Genomic DNA, 18,318 nt, shown 5'->3' with positions numbered 1-18,318 from the left:
CCAACAGGGTAAAAAAGAACTCCAGGTCTCTCTCTTTCAAACACTGGTGCTGCTAATGTTTAATGAGGGAGAGGAGTTCAGTTTAGAAGAGATCAAGCAGGCTACTGGAATAGGTTTGTGTTGAATCAATTGATTAGCAAGCATTATTCAGTGTCTATATGTGTACTCCGCTAGGTTAAGAGCTCTGGGGGGATACAAAGGAATAATCCCTCTCTTCAGCACTCATCATGTAACCACTGGGAAAGGGCAAAATGATACTTGAAATAATTTCTAGTACCAATCTGTGGTGCTGACTAGCAGTGTTAGGAATTTGGACTGGTACAATTGGGAAAGCCTTCATTAGGGGGTGGGACCTTAGCTGGGCCTTCAAGTTTTAGTTAGGAAGAAAGCATATGCTGCAAATAGAAATATTTGGAGAAAAGACTTGGAGGTAGGAATGAGCACAGTGTGAGCAGGAGTTTAAAAGAGTTTAACTGCAGCACAGAATAGGCAGATAAAAAGTTAGATAAGTAAGATGGGTAGAGCATGGTCTTGGAGAGCCTTACAAGTCTAGCAAATGAAACCTACATTGTCAGGTGTCAAGTGTGTGACATAATGGAAGTGACTTATATGGACAACTTACTCAGTAAACAGTAGGGCAGCTTGGAGCATGAAGAGGTTCCAGTCCAGAGACTAGTGGGGTAATTCAGGCATAAAGTGATAGGGGGCTTAGACTAGAATGAGGCCATTGAGAATGGAAAAGAGGCATCTCTGAGGAAGCAACAACTTAACTAAATAAGTGAAGGATGAAGGAGAAGGAAAAGTCAAAGAAGACTCCAGGGTTTCTCACTGGAATAGGTTGGTAGCTTTACAACTAACAGTTGGAAAGGAGACCCAGTTATATGGGGAAGATGTTAAATACAATTTTGAACATATTGTAGTTGGTGATAGTAAAAACAACCAGGTGGAGGTGTCCTTTAAATGTAGGACTGGAGAAAAGTGAGATGTCATTTCTGAATGACTGGTAGTTATTTACATGGAATGATAATTGAAGTCTTTAGAGGACGACTAGGAAGAAAGCCATTGGATAGAACAGAGAGGGAGTCATTGGTGACCTTGGGGTAAAAAGGAAACAGTTTTAATGGAGTGATGGGGTGGAAGCTAGATTGAGGTTAAATGTAGCTATTCTTGTTGATGAGCTAGTAATAAATGACTTAAGCCACTATTTCTTCTTCAGAGGATGGCGAGTTAAGAAGAACACTGCAGTCTTTGGCCTGTGGCAAAGCTAGAGTTCTGGCGAAAAATCCAAAGGGCAAAGATATCGAAGATGGTGACAAATTCATTTGTAATGATGATTTCAAACACAAACTTTTCAGGATAAAGATCAATCAAATCCAGATGAAAGAAACGGTATTTCTTTTACAGTTTCCTCGTCCTAATGCCTGGAATTATGTGTTCATAATAAAAATATATAAAGAAGATTTTCTACCTATAATGCTACCACTAACATTAACATTATCTATGCCTATATTTATTTTTTAAATGTTTTTATTGATTTCAGAGCGAGGAAGAGAGAGGGAGAGAGAGAAACATCGATGAAAGAGAAACATCAGTTGGCTGCCTCCTGCATGCCTGCTACTGGGCATCAAGCCTGAAACCCTGGCGTGTGCCCTGACCTGGAATCAAACCAATGATTCCTTCCTGGTGCATGGGATAGCACTCAACCAACTGAGCCACACTGGCCGGGCTGTATGCCTATATTTAGCTCAATGTATTTCAGTATTTAATTTTGCGGTTTTTTGGGGGGAGGTGCACACAGTTGGACCTGATACTCAACATAGTTTTATATCCTGCTTTTTGTGTTTATTATTAAATCTTTAGACTTTTTTCATGCCATTAAATATCTTGATAAAATGGCAGATGGCCACACAATATTCTGTTACATGGCTATTATAATTTATTCAACAATGTCCGATATTGTGCAATTAAATTCATAACTTTTTATAATTGTAAATAAAACTGTAAGAAACCTCTCTCTACCTAAATCTTAAACTCTCTGAGCATTCCCTTATGATAAATTAATGGAAGTAGATCTTTTGGGTCAAAGAGTATGAACATTTAAGAATCTTAATACATTTATGTTATATTGTGTTCCAGAAAGACTTTACCAATGTATTCTCTGTCTAGCAGCATGACTGCATGTCTTAAAAGTGCCTGAGCCAGCCCTGGCCGGTTTGGCTCAGCGGTTAGAGCGTTGGCCTGCGGTCCGGAGAGACCCGGGTTCGGTTCCCGCTAAGGGCACGTACCTCGGTTGCAGTTTGTCCCCGGCCCTGGTTGGTCATGCGGGTGGCAGCCACTCGATGTGTCCCTTTCACATCGATGTTTCTCTCTCTCTCTCTCTTCCTCTCTCTCCCTCCCACTCTATCTGTACAAAAAATGGAAAAATGTCCTCAGGTGAGGATGAAAAAAAAAAAAAAAAGTGCCTGAGCCAGCACTAAGGATTGTATTTTCTTTTTTAAATCTTGACCAACTTTCTTGATGAAACATCTGAATGATTTAGTATTTTTGAATAACAGTGAATATTTTGTTGGTTTTTGCCTTTTGAATTTTTAATGATTTATTAAGGAAACCAACAACTATAGCATTTCTTGAAACCAGTTGGTTTCAATTCTAGTAGGTTTAATGTAGGGCTTGAGAAAAAGTTTTAATTTGGGACAGAGGTCAGTAACTTAAGCAAGTTCCTGTCTTGTTCACGTTCACATCAAAGGTATGATATTCCCTTAGAAGATTACTGTCACCTTTTCAAACATTTATGCTGTATCAGAAAGAAACTACTGGCAAAAAGCCCAAACTATTCTTTTGATTTAGGTGCTAAAGATTAACATTTTTCCTTTAGCATTAACATTGGTAAACTGACTCCTGACCTCTTAAATCTGTTAGTCTTTCTTTTTAATCCTCACTGGAGGACATTTTTGCATTTATCCTCAGATAGAGCGGGAGGGAGAGAGCGGGGGAGACAGAGAGAGAAACATCGACATGAGAGAGACACATCGACACTCTGCCACCCATACAACCCCAGCCGGGGCTGGGGACAAACTGCAACCAACGTACATGCCCTTAGCAGGAACCGAACCCAGGACTCTGGTCCACAGGCTGATGCTCTAACTGCTGAGCCAAACCGGCCAGGGCTGTTAGTCTTTCTTTTAATAAAAGAACAGTCTGTTGATTTTTAGAGAGAGGAAGGGACAGAGAGAAACATCAGTGTGAATGCAACATCAGTCAGCTTCCTCCTTCACTCCCCTTACTGGGGATCGAGCCCAAAACCCAGGCATGTGCCCTGACCCAGAATTGAACCAGCAACCTCTTGGTGCACCAGACTTGGCCCAACCAACTGAACCACACCAGTCAGGGCCTAAATTTAGTCTTGAATGAATATAAGAACTAATAGTGTGATTTCTGATTTATGTATTATAAAAATTTATTTTAAAAAATTTGATTCCATTAGTTTAGCTAGTTAGTACCATACTGTGAGTCAGATGTCAGAGTAAATTATTTTTACAGAGAAGCTAATGTCATACAGAAATCTATTCAATAACCTCTTGTGACACATTTAGAAGATTTCAAGAACAGAGTAAAAGAAAATGATGAATTCTGCATCAGATGGTCTCTACTTCTAAAAAAGCAACTCAAAGGTGTTTTTGTTTTTTTCTGTTAACTAATATTGGCATTACTTCATAGATACAGGGCAATATAATTAGGACAGAAAGGAGTTATGTTTGTTGGGGGATTTTTTTGGTCATTTCCTGTATTTATAAAGTCCCTTTAGATAATTCATCATATTTAACGCATTAACATTGTGTCATGTTCCTAAAACGTATAATTAGTGTAAATAGTCAAGTTTTACTTCAGATACAATTCCTAAGTTTGAAACTTTTTTGTTAGGTTGAGGAACAAGCAAGCACTACAGAAAGGGTATTTCAAGACAGACAGTATCAAATTGATGCTGCAATTGTGCGAATTATGAAGATGAGGAAGACACTTAGCCACAATCTCCTGGTTTCAGAAGTGTACAACCAGTTGAAATTTCCAGTAAAGGTAAGTACTTCTGTTTTCATATTGAGCTTGTTATATATAAAATAATACATTAGATTTTCAAACACATCTTACAAACAGATTAAAGCCTCAGGATCATTTACAGGAGGGACAACAACGTATTTTAACTATGTTTTTTAAAGTTGATTTTAGAGTGAGAGGATATCATTGAGAGAGAGAAACATCATTTGGCTTCCTCCCATACACACCCTGACCAGGGACTGAAACCATATCCCAGGCCTGACCAGGAATTGAACCTGCAAACTTTTGGTGCATAAGACAATGCTTAATCAACGGAACCACACCAGCCAGGGCGAGAGACAAAAGTTTTTTGTTTTTTTAATTTATTTTTGTTACAGATGTTTCTCCTTTTCCCCCCCAGACACCTTCCTCCCTATCCTGCCCCCTCAAGCATTGTTGACCATTGGTTAGGCATACATGCATATCAGTTCTTTGGTTTATCTCATCCCTTCACTCGGCCCCCCTTCTCTGAATTTTGTCAGTCTGAACCATACTACTTTCTATGTCTCTGAGTCTATTTTGTTCATCATCTTTTTTTGTTCATTATATTCCGCAAATAAGTGAGATTATCTGGTATTTGTCTTTCTCTGATTGGCTTATTTCACTTAGCATAATACTCTCCAGGTCCCTCCACGTCATCTCAAAGGATAAGAGATCTTTCTTACAGCAGCATAGTGTTCTATTGTGTATATGTACCACAGGTTTTTTATCCACTCATCTATTGATGGACACTTGAGCTGTTTCCAGATCTTAGCAACTGTAAATAGTGCTGCTATGGACCAAGGGGTACATACATTCTTTCTGATAGTTGTTTCAGGATTCTTAGAATATATTCCTAGAAGTGGGATCACTGGGTCAAATGGCAATTCCACTTTTAATTTTTAAGAAAACATCATATTGTTTTCCATAGTGGCTGCACCAATCTGCATTCCCACCAGCACTGTAGTAGAGTCCCCTTTTCTCCACGCCCTCACTATCACTTGTTTGATGATTTGTTGATGGCAGCCATTCTGGCAGGTGTTAGGTGATACCTCATAGTGGGTTCTTTGTCTTCCTTTTGTTGAGTTGTATGAGCACTCTATACATTTTGGAAATTAACCCCTTATCTGATATATCATTGGCAGTTATGCTCTCCCATATAGTGGGTTCCCTTTCTATTTTGATGGTTGTTTCTTTTGCTGTGCAGAAGCTTTTTAGTTTGAGATAGTCCCATGTATTAATTTTTTACTTTGTTTCTCTTGCGTTAGGCGTTGTATCAGGGAAAATTCTGCTGCATATGATGTCTGAAATTTTGTTGCCTACATTTTCTTGTAGGATTTTTATGGATTCACATTTATAGTCACATTTAAGTCTTTTATCCATTTTAAGTTTATTCTCGTGTATGGTGTAAGTTGCTGGTCTAGTTTCATTTTTTTGCATGTAGCTGTCCAATTTTCCCGACACCATTTATTAAGGAAGCTGTCTTTACTTCACTGTATGCTCTTGCCACCTTTGTCAAATATTAATTGAGCATAAAGTCTTGGGTCAATTTCCAGGTTCTCTGTTCTGTTCCATTGATCTATATTCCTGTTCTTGTGCTAGTACCAGGCTATTTTGATTACAGTGGCTTTGTATTATAACCTGATATCTGGTATTGTTATCCCTCCTACTTTGTTCTTCTTTTTCAAGATTTCTATTGTTATTTGAGGTCTTTTTTTTGGTTCCATATAAACTTTTGAAGTTTTTGTTCTAGTTCTGTAAAATGTGTCGTTGGTATCTTAATGGGGATTGCATTGAATCTATAGATTACTTTGGGTAGAATGAACATTTTAATAATGTTCATTCTTCCAACCTAGGAACAAGGTATATGCTTCTACTTTTTTATATCTTCCTCTGTTTCTTTTTTCAGCGTCCTGTAGTTTTCTGCAAGTAGGTCCTTCTTTAAGTTTATTCCTAGGTATCTAAATTTTTTTGCCGCAATGGTAAATGGGATTGTTTTTTTAGTTTCTCTTTCTGTGAGTTCATTATTGGTGTATAAGAATGCTGTCGATTTCTTGATGTTAATTTTGTATCCTGCTACCTTGCCAAATTCATTTGATAAATCTGGTAGATTTTTGATGGAGTCTTTGGGGTTTTCTATGTACAATATTATGTCATCTTCAAATAATGACAGTTTCACTTCCTCCTTTACAGTTTGGATCTCTTTTATTTTTTCTTCATGTCTAATTGCTGTGGCTAAGTCTCTCAGTACTATGTTAAATAAGAGTGGTAAAAGTGGGCATTCCTGTCTTGTTCCTATTCTTAAGGGAAATGCTTTAAGTTTTTGCCCATTGAGTATGATGTCTGTAGGTTTTTCATATATGGCCTTTATTATGTTGAGATATGATCCTTCTATTCCCACATTGCTGAGCGTTTTTATCAGAAATGGGTGCTGGATTTTGTCAAATGCTTTTTCAGCATCTATTGATATGATCATATCGTTTTTAATTTCTCATGTTCATGTATAGGATTCCAAAAAACCGTTGTTGGCATATGTGGGCAGACAGAAGAGGGAAAACTTTTATAAAAGCTCTTATACTTGAAAGTTTAGCTGCTAAATGAGTCTTTGAAATTTTCAAGTTCACTCACTCTATTTCTTTTGAAATTCTTTGTTATGTTTTTCTCCTCGAAATACCTCGTTACAACATAGGGAATATAGTTGATAATATTGTAATAACTATGTATAGTCCCAAATGGGTACTAGAATTATCAGGGGGATCACTTCATAAGTTATACAATTGTCTAATGACTGTCCTGTACACCTAAAACTAATATAAAATAATATTGAATGTCAACTGTCATTGAAATACATATATGTATTTATTTATATAAATAGCTTGATATTTGACAAATCTGGTTATTTTAAATTAAATTTTTTGTTTAGTTAGCTTATATGAGTGTCCATTAGAAACCGTACATAGATAACTAGCTATCATTAGCCATCTTTTTGAAAAGCAGTAGTTCTGCTAAACTGAAATTGGTTTTTGAATGGACGTTCCAGTGTAAATGCCCAATAATAAAGAGGCGTAGACAGTGTGGTGGTGTACTGCACTGTTTTCCAAGTTTTAGACAACTTCCAAACCCTTGTGATGATAAATACTTGGTGGAGTTTGGCTAGACCCTTGGCTGTTGGGGTTGTCATGAGCTTTGGGCTCATTTTTCTTTTATGAAGTGGGATAGTAGTAGTATTTACCTTATAGGATTATTGTGAGGCTTAAATGAGATTATAAATGTAAATAAACTTAGCACTGGGAGTGGAATATAATAAGTGCTCGTTAACTGTTAATGCTAATAAGGTAGGCTTTGTTTTTTTCTCCAAACCTAACACTGCCTCCTCATTACCACACTGTCACCCTCATTCTCTGCCTGACAACCATTCACCTCCAGCCAGAGAGATCACTGAAGCTAGAGAAGGTAAGAGGATCACTATAATAAATATTGTGCTGATATTCTAGGTTCACCATAATTAAGAGAAGGCCATTTTGATTTTCAAACCTTGGAATTACTGGGTGATATTATGGCTGAGATTTTGGCTGCCCCATCAGACTACTTTCCCTCTTTAACCCTCTTGATCAAGTTGTCATTTTACACAATCTGAAAAGTTCTATTAGCAAGCAAGATAATATTTTTATAGGCTAAATACAAAAGACAGTGGAATTTTGTCATCCGCCAGCTAAGAATACAATAATGAAAACAAACATAAGCTTTCTAAATTTTTTTGCAAGTAGGATTCAAAAATCCAAATCATTTATAGTAGATAACAGTTAAATCTTACATTAAACCTGGAATACAAAGATCTGAATTATTAGATGATAATTCACTTAACAAGCCATTTGTTGTAGTATTCCTGTAAACAGCGATTTCTGCGGTATATTTTTTTTGGTTCTTTATTACATTTATTATTTTATTTTATTTTTTAGAGAGAGAGGAAGGGAGGGAAAGATAGAAACATTGATGTGAGAGAGAAACATGCACATCCCTTACTGGGGATTGAGTCTGCAACCCAGGCATGTGCTCTGACCAGGAATCGAACTGGGACCTCCCAGTCCATGGGATGATGCTCAGTCTACTGAGCAACACTGGCTGGATAGTACATTTATTTTTAATCCTCACTTGAGGATATATTTATTGATTTTTAGAGAGGAAGATAGAGAGAGAGAGACAGGAAGACAGACATTGATCGGTTGCCTCCCATATGTGCCTCGACTTGGAATCAAACCCAAAACCTAGGCCCTGATGGAATTGAACCAGCAACCTTTTGGTGTACAGGACGGCGCTCCAACCAACTGAGCTACCCAGCCAGCGCTTGCACATTTTTTATTTAATAAAAGTGCCTCCTGACTTTGAGAACTAGCTTTTACCCAAATTTAAGATCTAGCCGTCTTCTCAGATTATCTTGGCAAAATTAAATAGCATTCTATCTCTCTAAACTTACAGTATTTTTCATGTGAAGTATGAGTTAGTCTTTTGTATTTGTGGAGAGAATAGCTGGTTCTTAGAAGACCTCTTTAAAATAGAAAGTGTTAACCCTGGCCAATTTTGCCTAGTGGTTAGAGCTTTGGCCCGTGGACCAAAGAGTTGCGGGTTCGATTCCAGTCAAGGGCATGCACCTCAGTTGTGGTTTGTTCCCTGGCCCTGGCTTGTTCGGGAGGCAACTGGTTGATGTGTCTCTTTCACTTCGATGTTTCTCTCTCTCTCTCTCTCTCTCTCTCTGTCCCCCTCCCTCCCCCCTCCCTCCTCCCTTCTTCCCTCCCTCCCTTCCACTCTATCTAAAAATCAATTGAAAAATGTCCTCAGGTGAGGATTAACAAAAGAATAAATAAATAAATAAAATAGAAAGTGTTATATGACAAGGTGTGACAGTGTGTGTATAGTTTAAAACATTTCTTAACCTCATTTATTTTCATTATACTTTATCTTTTAAAAACAGAGATTTTAAAAAGTAATATTTTTAATAAAGAAGATTAAAATACATTAAATCGGGAAGCCAAACTGTTCTTTTTTTTTTTTTTAATGAGATATTGGTAAATGGTCTTAAGCCAATGAATATGAGCTTTGCACTGAAAATTTGCCTTTCTCTTACAGCCTGCTGATCTTAAGAAGAGAATAGAATCCTTAATTGACCGGGACTACATGGAAAGAGATAAAGAAAACCCAAATCAGTACAACTACATTGCATAAAATTTTGGCCTTGGAGCATTTTGTGTTTCATGCTGTAGCCAGTGGATAAACTTAACTTGTTGATCCTATATTGTTTGACTTCTTTTATACTACCAATGACCAAATGAAGCAGTGTAATGGAAATAGTTGAGTGGACATTTTCAGTGGTTAACATGCCCATTAAAAGAGTAATACTTACCTTTGAGAAAAATGTCGTTGAACTCTTTGCATGTTATTTAGTATGATGTGCAGAAAACTCTTAAGAAAGTACTTGGTCTTCATGATTCCTCTTTGGAAATGGGGAAGAGGTCCCTATGGCTATTAAAAAAGGGGGGTTCTTATACACCATTAATTATGAAGCAAAGGTTTACTTGCTTAAAATGTCATTTAAAGATACATAAACTGCATGCAAACTTTATTTGCTGTACAGAGTTCTGGATGTATTTATCAAATAGAAAAACCACCCTGGACTTGGTTGTTCACCTGTTTTGTGATTTCCCTTGGAAAGAAAAATAAGTTGTCATAGCTAACGATATTTTACTAAGTAATGTTGTGTTACACTCAAAGGGATGTTTTAAAAATTTATTCAGAAACAAGTTTTCAAGTAGGACAGTTGCGTATATAATCTCTTGTATATACACATCCTCACATATTCCACTTATGGCTATGGGATGTGTGTATATGGCTTAGCCCGAAGTTTACTGTGCCTAATTAACAGGTACTTATAAAAATAGCTGAACTAGAACATTGCTGATCATTTGTACTAGAAGAACAAAGTGGGAGAGAATAATCCAACTCTTTCTTCATATTAAAAATGAATATAATACGAACAATACAAAAGAGACCAAAACCCGCATATTTTGTAAATTTTTACACAACTGAAAATTCATCGACTAGTTTTCAACTTCCTTTAGAATTTAATGTTGTTTAAACAATTTTGTTTTTAACTTGGACCAATTGTAGATTGTTACAGGCTTTTTAGGATTTAGCATTCCTATTTTTTCTACCAAAGTTTTTTTGGGAAGCAACCCCAACTCTATGTTGGTAAATAAGCCTTTACTATAATTTTTATTCTGACTTCCTAAAGCCCTAGATGTAAAGGTCCTCCCTCATTTTCTGTACACATTCCCTAGATCAGAATTTCAGATTCTATATCATGCTGATCTTATTTCTTTCAAAATTGCTTGAAGAGTTCTCATAATGACTGGACACCTACTTTTTAGGGGAATGTCCTAGGAATGTTCAGACATAGAAAATAGCAAAAGTATTATTCTTCAAATTGATAATGTGAGTAAAAGGCTTCTCTTTACCACAAGTGGGTTTTTTTTGTGTGTGTGTGGTGGGGGGGGTTTGTTTTGTTTTGTTTTATTTTGTATTTGTTTTTCCTTGAAGCTTTGAAATTAATTGATCATGAAGGAAAAGCAGAAAATTTTGTTCTGGTTTTAAAAAAAAAAAAAAAAATAGAACCGCTTTAATGCTTTTTGCAGCAGTATATTTCCTTGACTATTTGGAGCCATAAGGAAGAATACCTAGGTTCTAGCTGGTGACTTGGTTTTTGTGTTTGATATTGTTTTCTTGAGTTCTTAAAGACCTGTGAACAGTTATTTTAACAAAGTTGCCTGTGTCTGTCTAATTGGGTCAATGTGCACATTGTTGTGTAACAACATGTGGTATTTCGAATACCTTCCTAACTTTCTTTTGAACAGCCATTACCTTTATATTCTCTGCTCTTCTGGTGTTTCCGTATATGAACACATCTGACAAGGAAATGCAACTATTTTGTTTGCCCTTTCTCCATACTGAGCCATCTACATCAGTGTTCTAACTCATCCCTGATGGTCTCTAAGATATATAGACTGTTCCACAAGACTTGGTAGTAGTTATTCTTAAGAAATTTTTAGGTAGAATTGGTCCTGTTAGGAAGAGACTCTTGGTGTCACCGTGATCATCTTGAAAGCTGGTCCCTTCCTCGAGGCTCTTATTTTTGAAAACTTAATGCTAGTTCAGCTGAAAAATTGGCAAGACTATTAAAAAACAAGTCGAGGGGAGCTGTTTAAGAAATTGAAAAGTAATTGAAAACATTGGATAATTGTGACTTTTCAATTGTTCTGTATCAGCTGAATTTTTGTGCTCTTTTCCCTGTGTACGTACGTGGTGGTTCTATTTTTCTCCAATAAAACTTTTATTTAAAAAAAGTTTCTAGAGAAGACCTTTAAAATTCAAATGTTGTAAGAAAGTTATAAAACCACAGACCTTAAAATCTTCCTAGTGATTTCTTTTCCCGGATTCACATATGTCAGTGTTTTTATTTTTAAAAATTTCTGTTTTATTTTTGTGGTGGTTTAGTGATGATGCCATAGGAATGTGGAAGAGGGAGGAGGGTATGGCAAAGGGTAACATTCCCAGGAATACTCAAGGTGGCTGGATAATTCTTAAATATTATTTTATAAAAATCAAGTAGAAGTATAAACATTGTTACATTCAAATCCTCAAATTCAAATAGTTGCATAAAGTCAATATGAAACTAGTCTAGATTTACGTTGAGGGGAGAATAAAAGATTAAATGCCTTTATTTTGCGGCCCTTGATCTGACTTTTCTGTTATTGTGTTTTGGGCCATGTACTCACAGTAAGATTCTCCTCAAGAGCTTTACCAAACCAGAAATCAAGAAGCCTTTTCAACCTAGTTCCTGAGTCTGTTGAAAGGCCTCAACATGGTGTCTTGCCATACTCTTGAAATTCTTATCTTGTACATGTGTGTACAGTTCAGGAAATCAGTTTATTCTATTTAGGCATCTGGGTCTCAAGATTTTCAGAAGTTTGTTTTTTTTAATCTTAGCATTCATAAGTTTTCCTTTTTCAATAGCTATTTTTTGTTTATTTTAAAGACAGTTCTATGAATGGCAGGAGTATTATAAACTTGTTCTGTTCTGCCATCTACATAAAATTTCCAAACAAATTGTTCATTAAAAAGAAAACAGCATTACTAACAGGAATTTGGATAATTATGCTTTATATAGTATCCATGCTAGTGCTCCATTAATCAATACTTTTCCTACAAAAAAAAATTTTTGCTTTGCATTTAAATGATGAAGAGATTTGTTCACTTGAAACACAGTTCAAATTTAACACTTTGTTCAATCATTTTCCCTTGCTATTTAAAAAAGGGTTTTTCTTTTTTGAACAGATACATAATATACTTTTTAAATGATGTATGATCTAATTTGAAGGTTACAAAAACACAATACTTTTAAAACCACCATTCAGCTCCTTTTTCTTTGATTTTCTCTCTAACTTCACAGGATGATAGAGATCCTCTTTATTCTGCTTTTATAAATTTTTCTTGTCTCTTAATCTCTGATGTCAAAATCTTTGAGATTGCGAAGGTATACCCAACCAGAGAGAAGGATTTTTCTTACAATTGAATACTTAAAACCATATCCTTTATATGCTCTAATATTAATCTTTTTTAATTAATTTATTTTTATTACAGATGTTCCTCTTTTTCCCCCCATAGACACCTTCCTCCTTGCTCCAGCCCCTGTCCCCAGCCTTCACTGAATTGTTACCTGTGTCGGTTGGTTATGCATATGTGCATATCAGTTCTTTGGTTTATGTCCCCGACACTTGCACACACCCCTTCCCTCTGAGTTTTCTCAGTCTGTTCCCTACTTCCATGTCTCTAGATTTATTTTGTTCATCAGCTTGCTTGTTCATTATATTCCACAAATAAGTGAGATCTCATGTGATACATATCTTTCTCTGGCTTATTTCACTTAGCATAATACTCTCTAGGTCCATCCAGGTCATCTCAAAGGATAAGAGATCTTTCTTTCTTACGTCTGCATAGTATTCCATTGTGCAAATATATCACAGCTTTTTTATCTCCTTATCTACTGATGGACACTTGAGCTGTTTGCAGATCTTAGCTATTGTAAATAGTGCTGCTGTGAACATAGGGATGCATATATTCATTCTTATTGGTGTTTCAGACTTCTTAGCATATATTCCTGGAAGTGAGATCAATGGGACAAATGGCAGTTCCATTGTTAATTTTTTGAGAAAACACCATAATGTTTTCCATAGTGGCTGTACCAGTGTGCATTTGCACCAGTAGTATACTAGAGTCCTCTTTTCTCCACATCCTCACTCACACTTGTTGCATGATGATTTGTTGATGTTAGCCATTCTGGCAGATGTGAGGTGATATCTCATAGTCATTTTTAAAAAATATTTTATAAATTTAATTTTGTTACAGATGTTTCTCATTTCTCTCCCATTGACACCCACCTCCCCTTCCACCCAGCCTTATCCCCAGCTTTTTTCTCTATGTTCCTTGGTCATGCATACATGCATGTAAGTTCTATGATTTATCTCTTCCCCTACAAACCCCCACCTCCATGTCTCTGAAATAATTTTGTTCAGCAGTTTGATTAGTTCATTATATTCCACAAATAAATGAGATCATGTGATATTTGTCTTTCTCTGCTTGGCTTGTTTTGCTTGGCACAATACTTTCCAGGTCCTTCCATGCCATCTCAAAGGATATAAGATCTTTCTTTCTTACAGCTTCATAGTATTCCACTGTGTACATGTACCACTGAGTTTTAATCCACTCATCTACTGATGGAGACTTCAGTTGTTTCCAGATCTTAGCTATTGTAAACAGTGTTGCTATGAACATAGAGGTACATATAACTTTCTGATTTGTGTTTCAGGTTCCTTCCTTCCTTCCTTCCTTCCTTCCTTCCTTCCTTCCTTCCTACCTACCTACCTACCTACCTACCTACAGATGTTTCTCCTTTTTCCCTCACTGATTCCCCCCTTCTCCTCCCTCCCCACCCTGTCCCCAGCTTTGTTGTCCATGTTTATTGTTCACGCATACATGCATGTAAGTTCTTTGGTTTATCTCTCCCCCACCACCCCCTCTTTTGAGGATTGTCAGTCTGTACCCCACTTCCAAGTCTCTGGTACTACCCCATTCCTCAGACTGTTATGTTCATTATATTCCACAAATAAGTGAGATCATATGATACTTGTCTTTCTGTTTGGCTTGTTTCCCTTAGGATAATACTTTCCAGGTCCCTCCATGTCGTCTCAAAGAATAAGAGATCTTTCTTATAGGTGCATAGGACTCCATTGTATATTATGTACCACAGCTTTTTTATCCATTCGTCCACTGATGGACATTTAGGACGTTTCCAGATCTTAGCTATTGTAAATAGTGCTTCTACGAACATGGGGGTACATATATTCTTACTGATTGGTGTTTCAGGCTTCTTAGGGTATATTCCTAGAAGTGGGATCACTGGGTCAAATGGCAGTTCAATTTTTAACTTTTTGAGGTAACGCCATAGTGGTTTCCACAATGGCTGCACCACTCTGCATTCCCACCAGCAGTGTACTAAAGTCCCCTTTTCTCCACACCCTCGCCAACACTTGTTTGATGATTTGTTGATGGCGGCCATTGTGACAGGTGTGAGGTGATACCTCATAGATGTTTTAATTTGCATCTCTCTGATGATTAGTGATGTTGAGCATTCCGTCATCTGTCTCTCTTGGCCATTTGTATGTCCTTTTTGGAGAGGTGTCTATTTAGGTCTTCTGCCCATTTTTTTATTGGATTTTTTGTCTTCCTTTTGTTAAGTTGTATGAGAACTCTATATATTTTGGAAATTAACCCCTCATCTGATGTATCATTGGCGATTATGGTCTCCCATATAGTGGGATCCCTTTCCATTTTGATGGTAGTTTCTTTTGCAGTGTAGAAGCTTTTTAGTTTGATGTAGTCCCATGTGTTCATTTTTTCCTTTGTTTCTCTTGCCTTAGGTGTTGTATCGGTGAAAATTCTGCTGGGTATTATGTCTCAGATTTTGTTGCCTACATTTTCTTCTAAATTTTTTATAGATTAACGAGTCACACTTAAGTTTTTTTTATCCATTTTGAGTTTATTTTTGTGTATGGTGTAATTTGGTGTTCTAGCTTCATTTTTTTGCATGTAGCTGTCCAATTTTCCCAACACCATTTATTGAGGAGACTCTTTTGACTCCACTGTATTCTCTTGCCACCTTTGTCAAATATTAATTGGGCATATTGTCATGGGTCCATTTCTGGGTTCTCTATTCTGTTCCATTGATCTATCTGCCTGTTCTTGTGCCAGTACCAGTCTGTTTTGATTACAGTGGCTTTGTAGTATAGCCTGTAATCGGGTAATGTGATCCCTCTTACGTTGTTCTTCCTTTTCAAGATTGCTGTGGCTATTCGGGGTCTTTTTTGGTTCCATATGAACTTTTGAAGAATTTGTTCTAGTTCTGTAAAGTGTGTTGGTATTTTGATAGAGATTGCATTGAATCTATAGATTGCTTTGGGTAGTATGGACATTTTAATGATGTTAATTCTTCCAATCCATGAGCAAGTAATATGCTTGCACTTTTTTATATCTCCCTCTATTTCTTTTTTCAATGACCTACAGTTTTCTATGAAGAGGTCCTTTACCTCTTTGGTTAAGTTTATCCCTAGGTATCTTAATTTTTTTGCTGCAGTGGTAAGTGGGATTGTCTTTTTAGTTTCTCTTTCTGTGAGTTCATCATTGGTGTATAAGAATGCCGTTCATTTCTTGATGTTAATTTTGGATCCTGCTACTTTGCCAAATTCATTTATTAAGTCTAGTAGATTTTTGATGGAGTCTTTGGGGTTTTCTATGTACAATATTATGTCATCTTCAAATAATGACAGTTTCACTTCCTCCTTTCCAATTTGGATCCTCTTTATTTTTTCTTCATGTCTAATGGCTGTGGCTAAGACTTCCAGTACTATGTTAAATAAGAGTGGCGAATGTGGGCATCCCTGTCTTGTTACTGTTCTTAAGGAGAATGCTTTCAGTTTTTGCCCATTGAGTATGATGTTGTCTGTAGGTTTTTTTATATATGGCCTTTATTATGTTGAGATATGATCCCTTTATTCCCAGATTGCAGAGCGTTTTTATCAGAAATGGGTGCTGGATTTTTGTCGAATGCTTTCTCAGCATCTATTGATATGATCATATTTTTATCTTTTATTTATGTGGTGTATCACATTTATTGATTTGTGGATATTGTACCATCCTTGCATGCCTGGGATGAAACCCACTTGGTCATGATGAATAATGTTTTTTTTTATGTATTGCTGGATCCGATTTGCTAATATTTTGTTAAGGATTTTGGCATCTGTGTTCATCAGGGATATTTTCCTGTAGTTTTCTTTCTTTGTAGTGTCTTTATCCGGTTTTGAAATTAGGATTATGCTAGCCTCATAGAATGAGTTCGGAAATGTTCCATCTTCTTGGATTTTTTGGAATAGTTTGAGGAGAATGGCTATTAGATCTTCTTTGAATGTTCACCACAAAGCCATTCGGGCCTGGGATTTTGTTTGCTGGGAGTTTCTTGATTACATCTTCAGTTTCCTTTGTTGTTATTGGTGTGTTCAAGTTTTCTATCTCTTCCTGGTTCAGTTTTGGGAGGCTGTGTATTTCTAGGAATTTGTCCATTTCTCCTAGATTGTCCAATTTGTTGGTGTATAAGTGTTCATAGTAGTTTTCGATGATCCTTTGTATTTCTGTGATGTCATTTGTTACTTCTCTTTCATTTCTGATTTTGTGTATTTGGGTTGTCTCTTTTTGTTTCTTGGTGTGTCTGGCTAAAGGTCCACCAATCTTATTTATCTTTTTAAAGAACCAGCTTTTTGTTTCATTAGTCTTTTGAATTTTTTAAATGTCTATGTCGTTTATTTCTCCTCTGACCTTTACTATTTCCTTCCTCCTACTATGTCTGGGTTTTTCTTTTTGTTTACTTTCTAGTTCTTTAAGTTGTAGGGTTAAAAAGTCAATTAGGAATTTTTTTGTTTCTGGAGGTAGGCCTGTAGTGCTATACACTTCCCTTTCAGGACTGCTTTTGCTGTGTCCCATAGGTTTTGTGTTGTTGTGTGTTCATTTTCATTGGTTTTCAGAAGTTTTTAATTTCTTCCTTGATCTTGTTAGTACCCCATTTGTTGTTTAATAACATGCTATTTAGCCTCTAAGTGTTTGAACGTTTTTGTGTGTTTTTATTGTAATTGAGTTCTAGTTTCATGGCACTGTGCTCTGACACAATTCTTGATATGATTTCAGTTTTCTTTTTTCTTTTTTTTTTTTTTTTTATCCTTACCCGAGGACATTTTTCCATTTTTTGTTCAGGTAGAGTAGGAGGGGGAGAGAGGAACAGAGAGAGAGAGAAACATCGACGTGAAGGGACACATCGAGTGGCTGCCCCCGCACGACTGACCAGAGCCGGGGACAAACTGCAACCGAGGTACGTGTCCTTAGCGGGAACCGAACCCGGGTCTCTCGGGACCGCAGGCCAACGCTCTAACCGCTGAGCCAAACCGGCCAGGGCTCAGTTTTCTTGAATTTATAGAGACTTGCTTCGTGTCCTCTCATGTGGTCTATCTTTGAGAGTGACCCATGTGCACTTGAGAAGAATGTATATTCTGCAGCTTTGGGGTGAAATGTTCTGTAAATATCAATTAAGCGCAACTGATCTAGTTAGTCTTGTAAGGACTCTATGTCCTTGTTAATTTTTTGTCTAGGAGATCTATCCAGTGGTGTCAGTGCTGTGTTAAAGTCACCCACTATGATCATGTTGCTGTTGATCTCTTCCTTGAAGTCCTCCAGAAGTTGTTTAATATATTTTTGTGCTCCCATATTTGGTGCGTATATGTTTACCAGGGTTATATCCTCTTGTTGGATTGCTCCTTTTAATATTATGTTGTTGTTGTTTTTTATCTTCACCTGAGGACATTTTTCCATTTTTTTTTTCAGATAGGGTGGGAAGGAAAGAGAGGAAGAGAGAGAGAGAGATAAATATCAACGTGAAAGGGACACATCGAGCGGCTGCCTCCTGCACGACCCCACCAGGGCCGGGGACAAACTGAAACCAAGGTATGTGCCCTTAGCGGGAATCGAACCTGGGTCTCTCTGGACCGCAGGCCAATGCTCTAACCACTGAGCTAAACTGGCCAGGGCTCCTTTTAATAT

General features: G+C 36.9%; 1 protein-coding gene across 2 annotated transcripts in view; it reads left to right on the top strand.

Annotated features, from left to right (window-relative positions):
• Positions 1–11,421, top strand: part of CUL4B (cullin 4B) — a 38,299-nt gene extending 26,878 nt beyond the window's left edge. For both annotated transcript variants that reach the window (XM_036270834.1, XM_036270833.1), the window contains exons 18-21: positions 8–113; positions 1,217–1,389; positions 3,922–4,074; positions 9,196–11,421. In XM_036270834.1, coding sequence (XP_036126727.1) covers positions 8–113; positions 1,217–1,389; positions 3,922–4,074; positions 9,196–9,291 — 528 coding nt within the window. In that variant the 3' untranslated portion in view covers positions 9,292–11,421. The remainder of the gene's footprint in view (positions 1–7; positions 114–1,216; positions 1,390–3,921; positions 4,075–9,195) is intronic.
• Positions 11,422–18,318: the final 6,897 nt, after the last annotated feature.

The sequence above is a fragment of the Molossus molossus genome, unplaced genomic scaffold, assembly GCF_014108415.1.
Source record: "Molossus molossus isolate mMolMol1 unplaced genomic scaffold, mMolMol1.p scaffold_m16_p_2, whole genome shotgun sequence".
In the NCBI taxonomy this organism is placed as follows: Eukaryota; Metazoa; Chordata; class Mammalia; order Chiroptera; family Molossidae; genus Molossus; species Molossus molossus.
The sequence above is the reverse complement of the archived record's forward strand: the minus strand, read 5'-3'. Positions and strand labels throughout refer to the sequence as shown.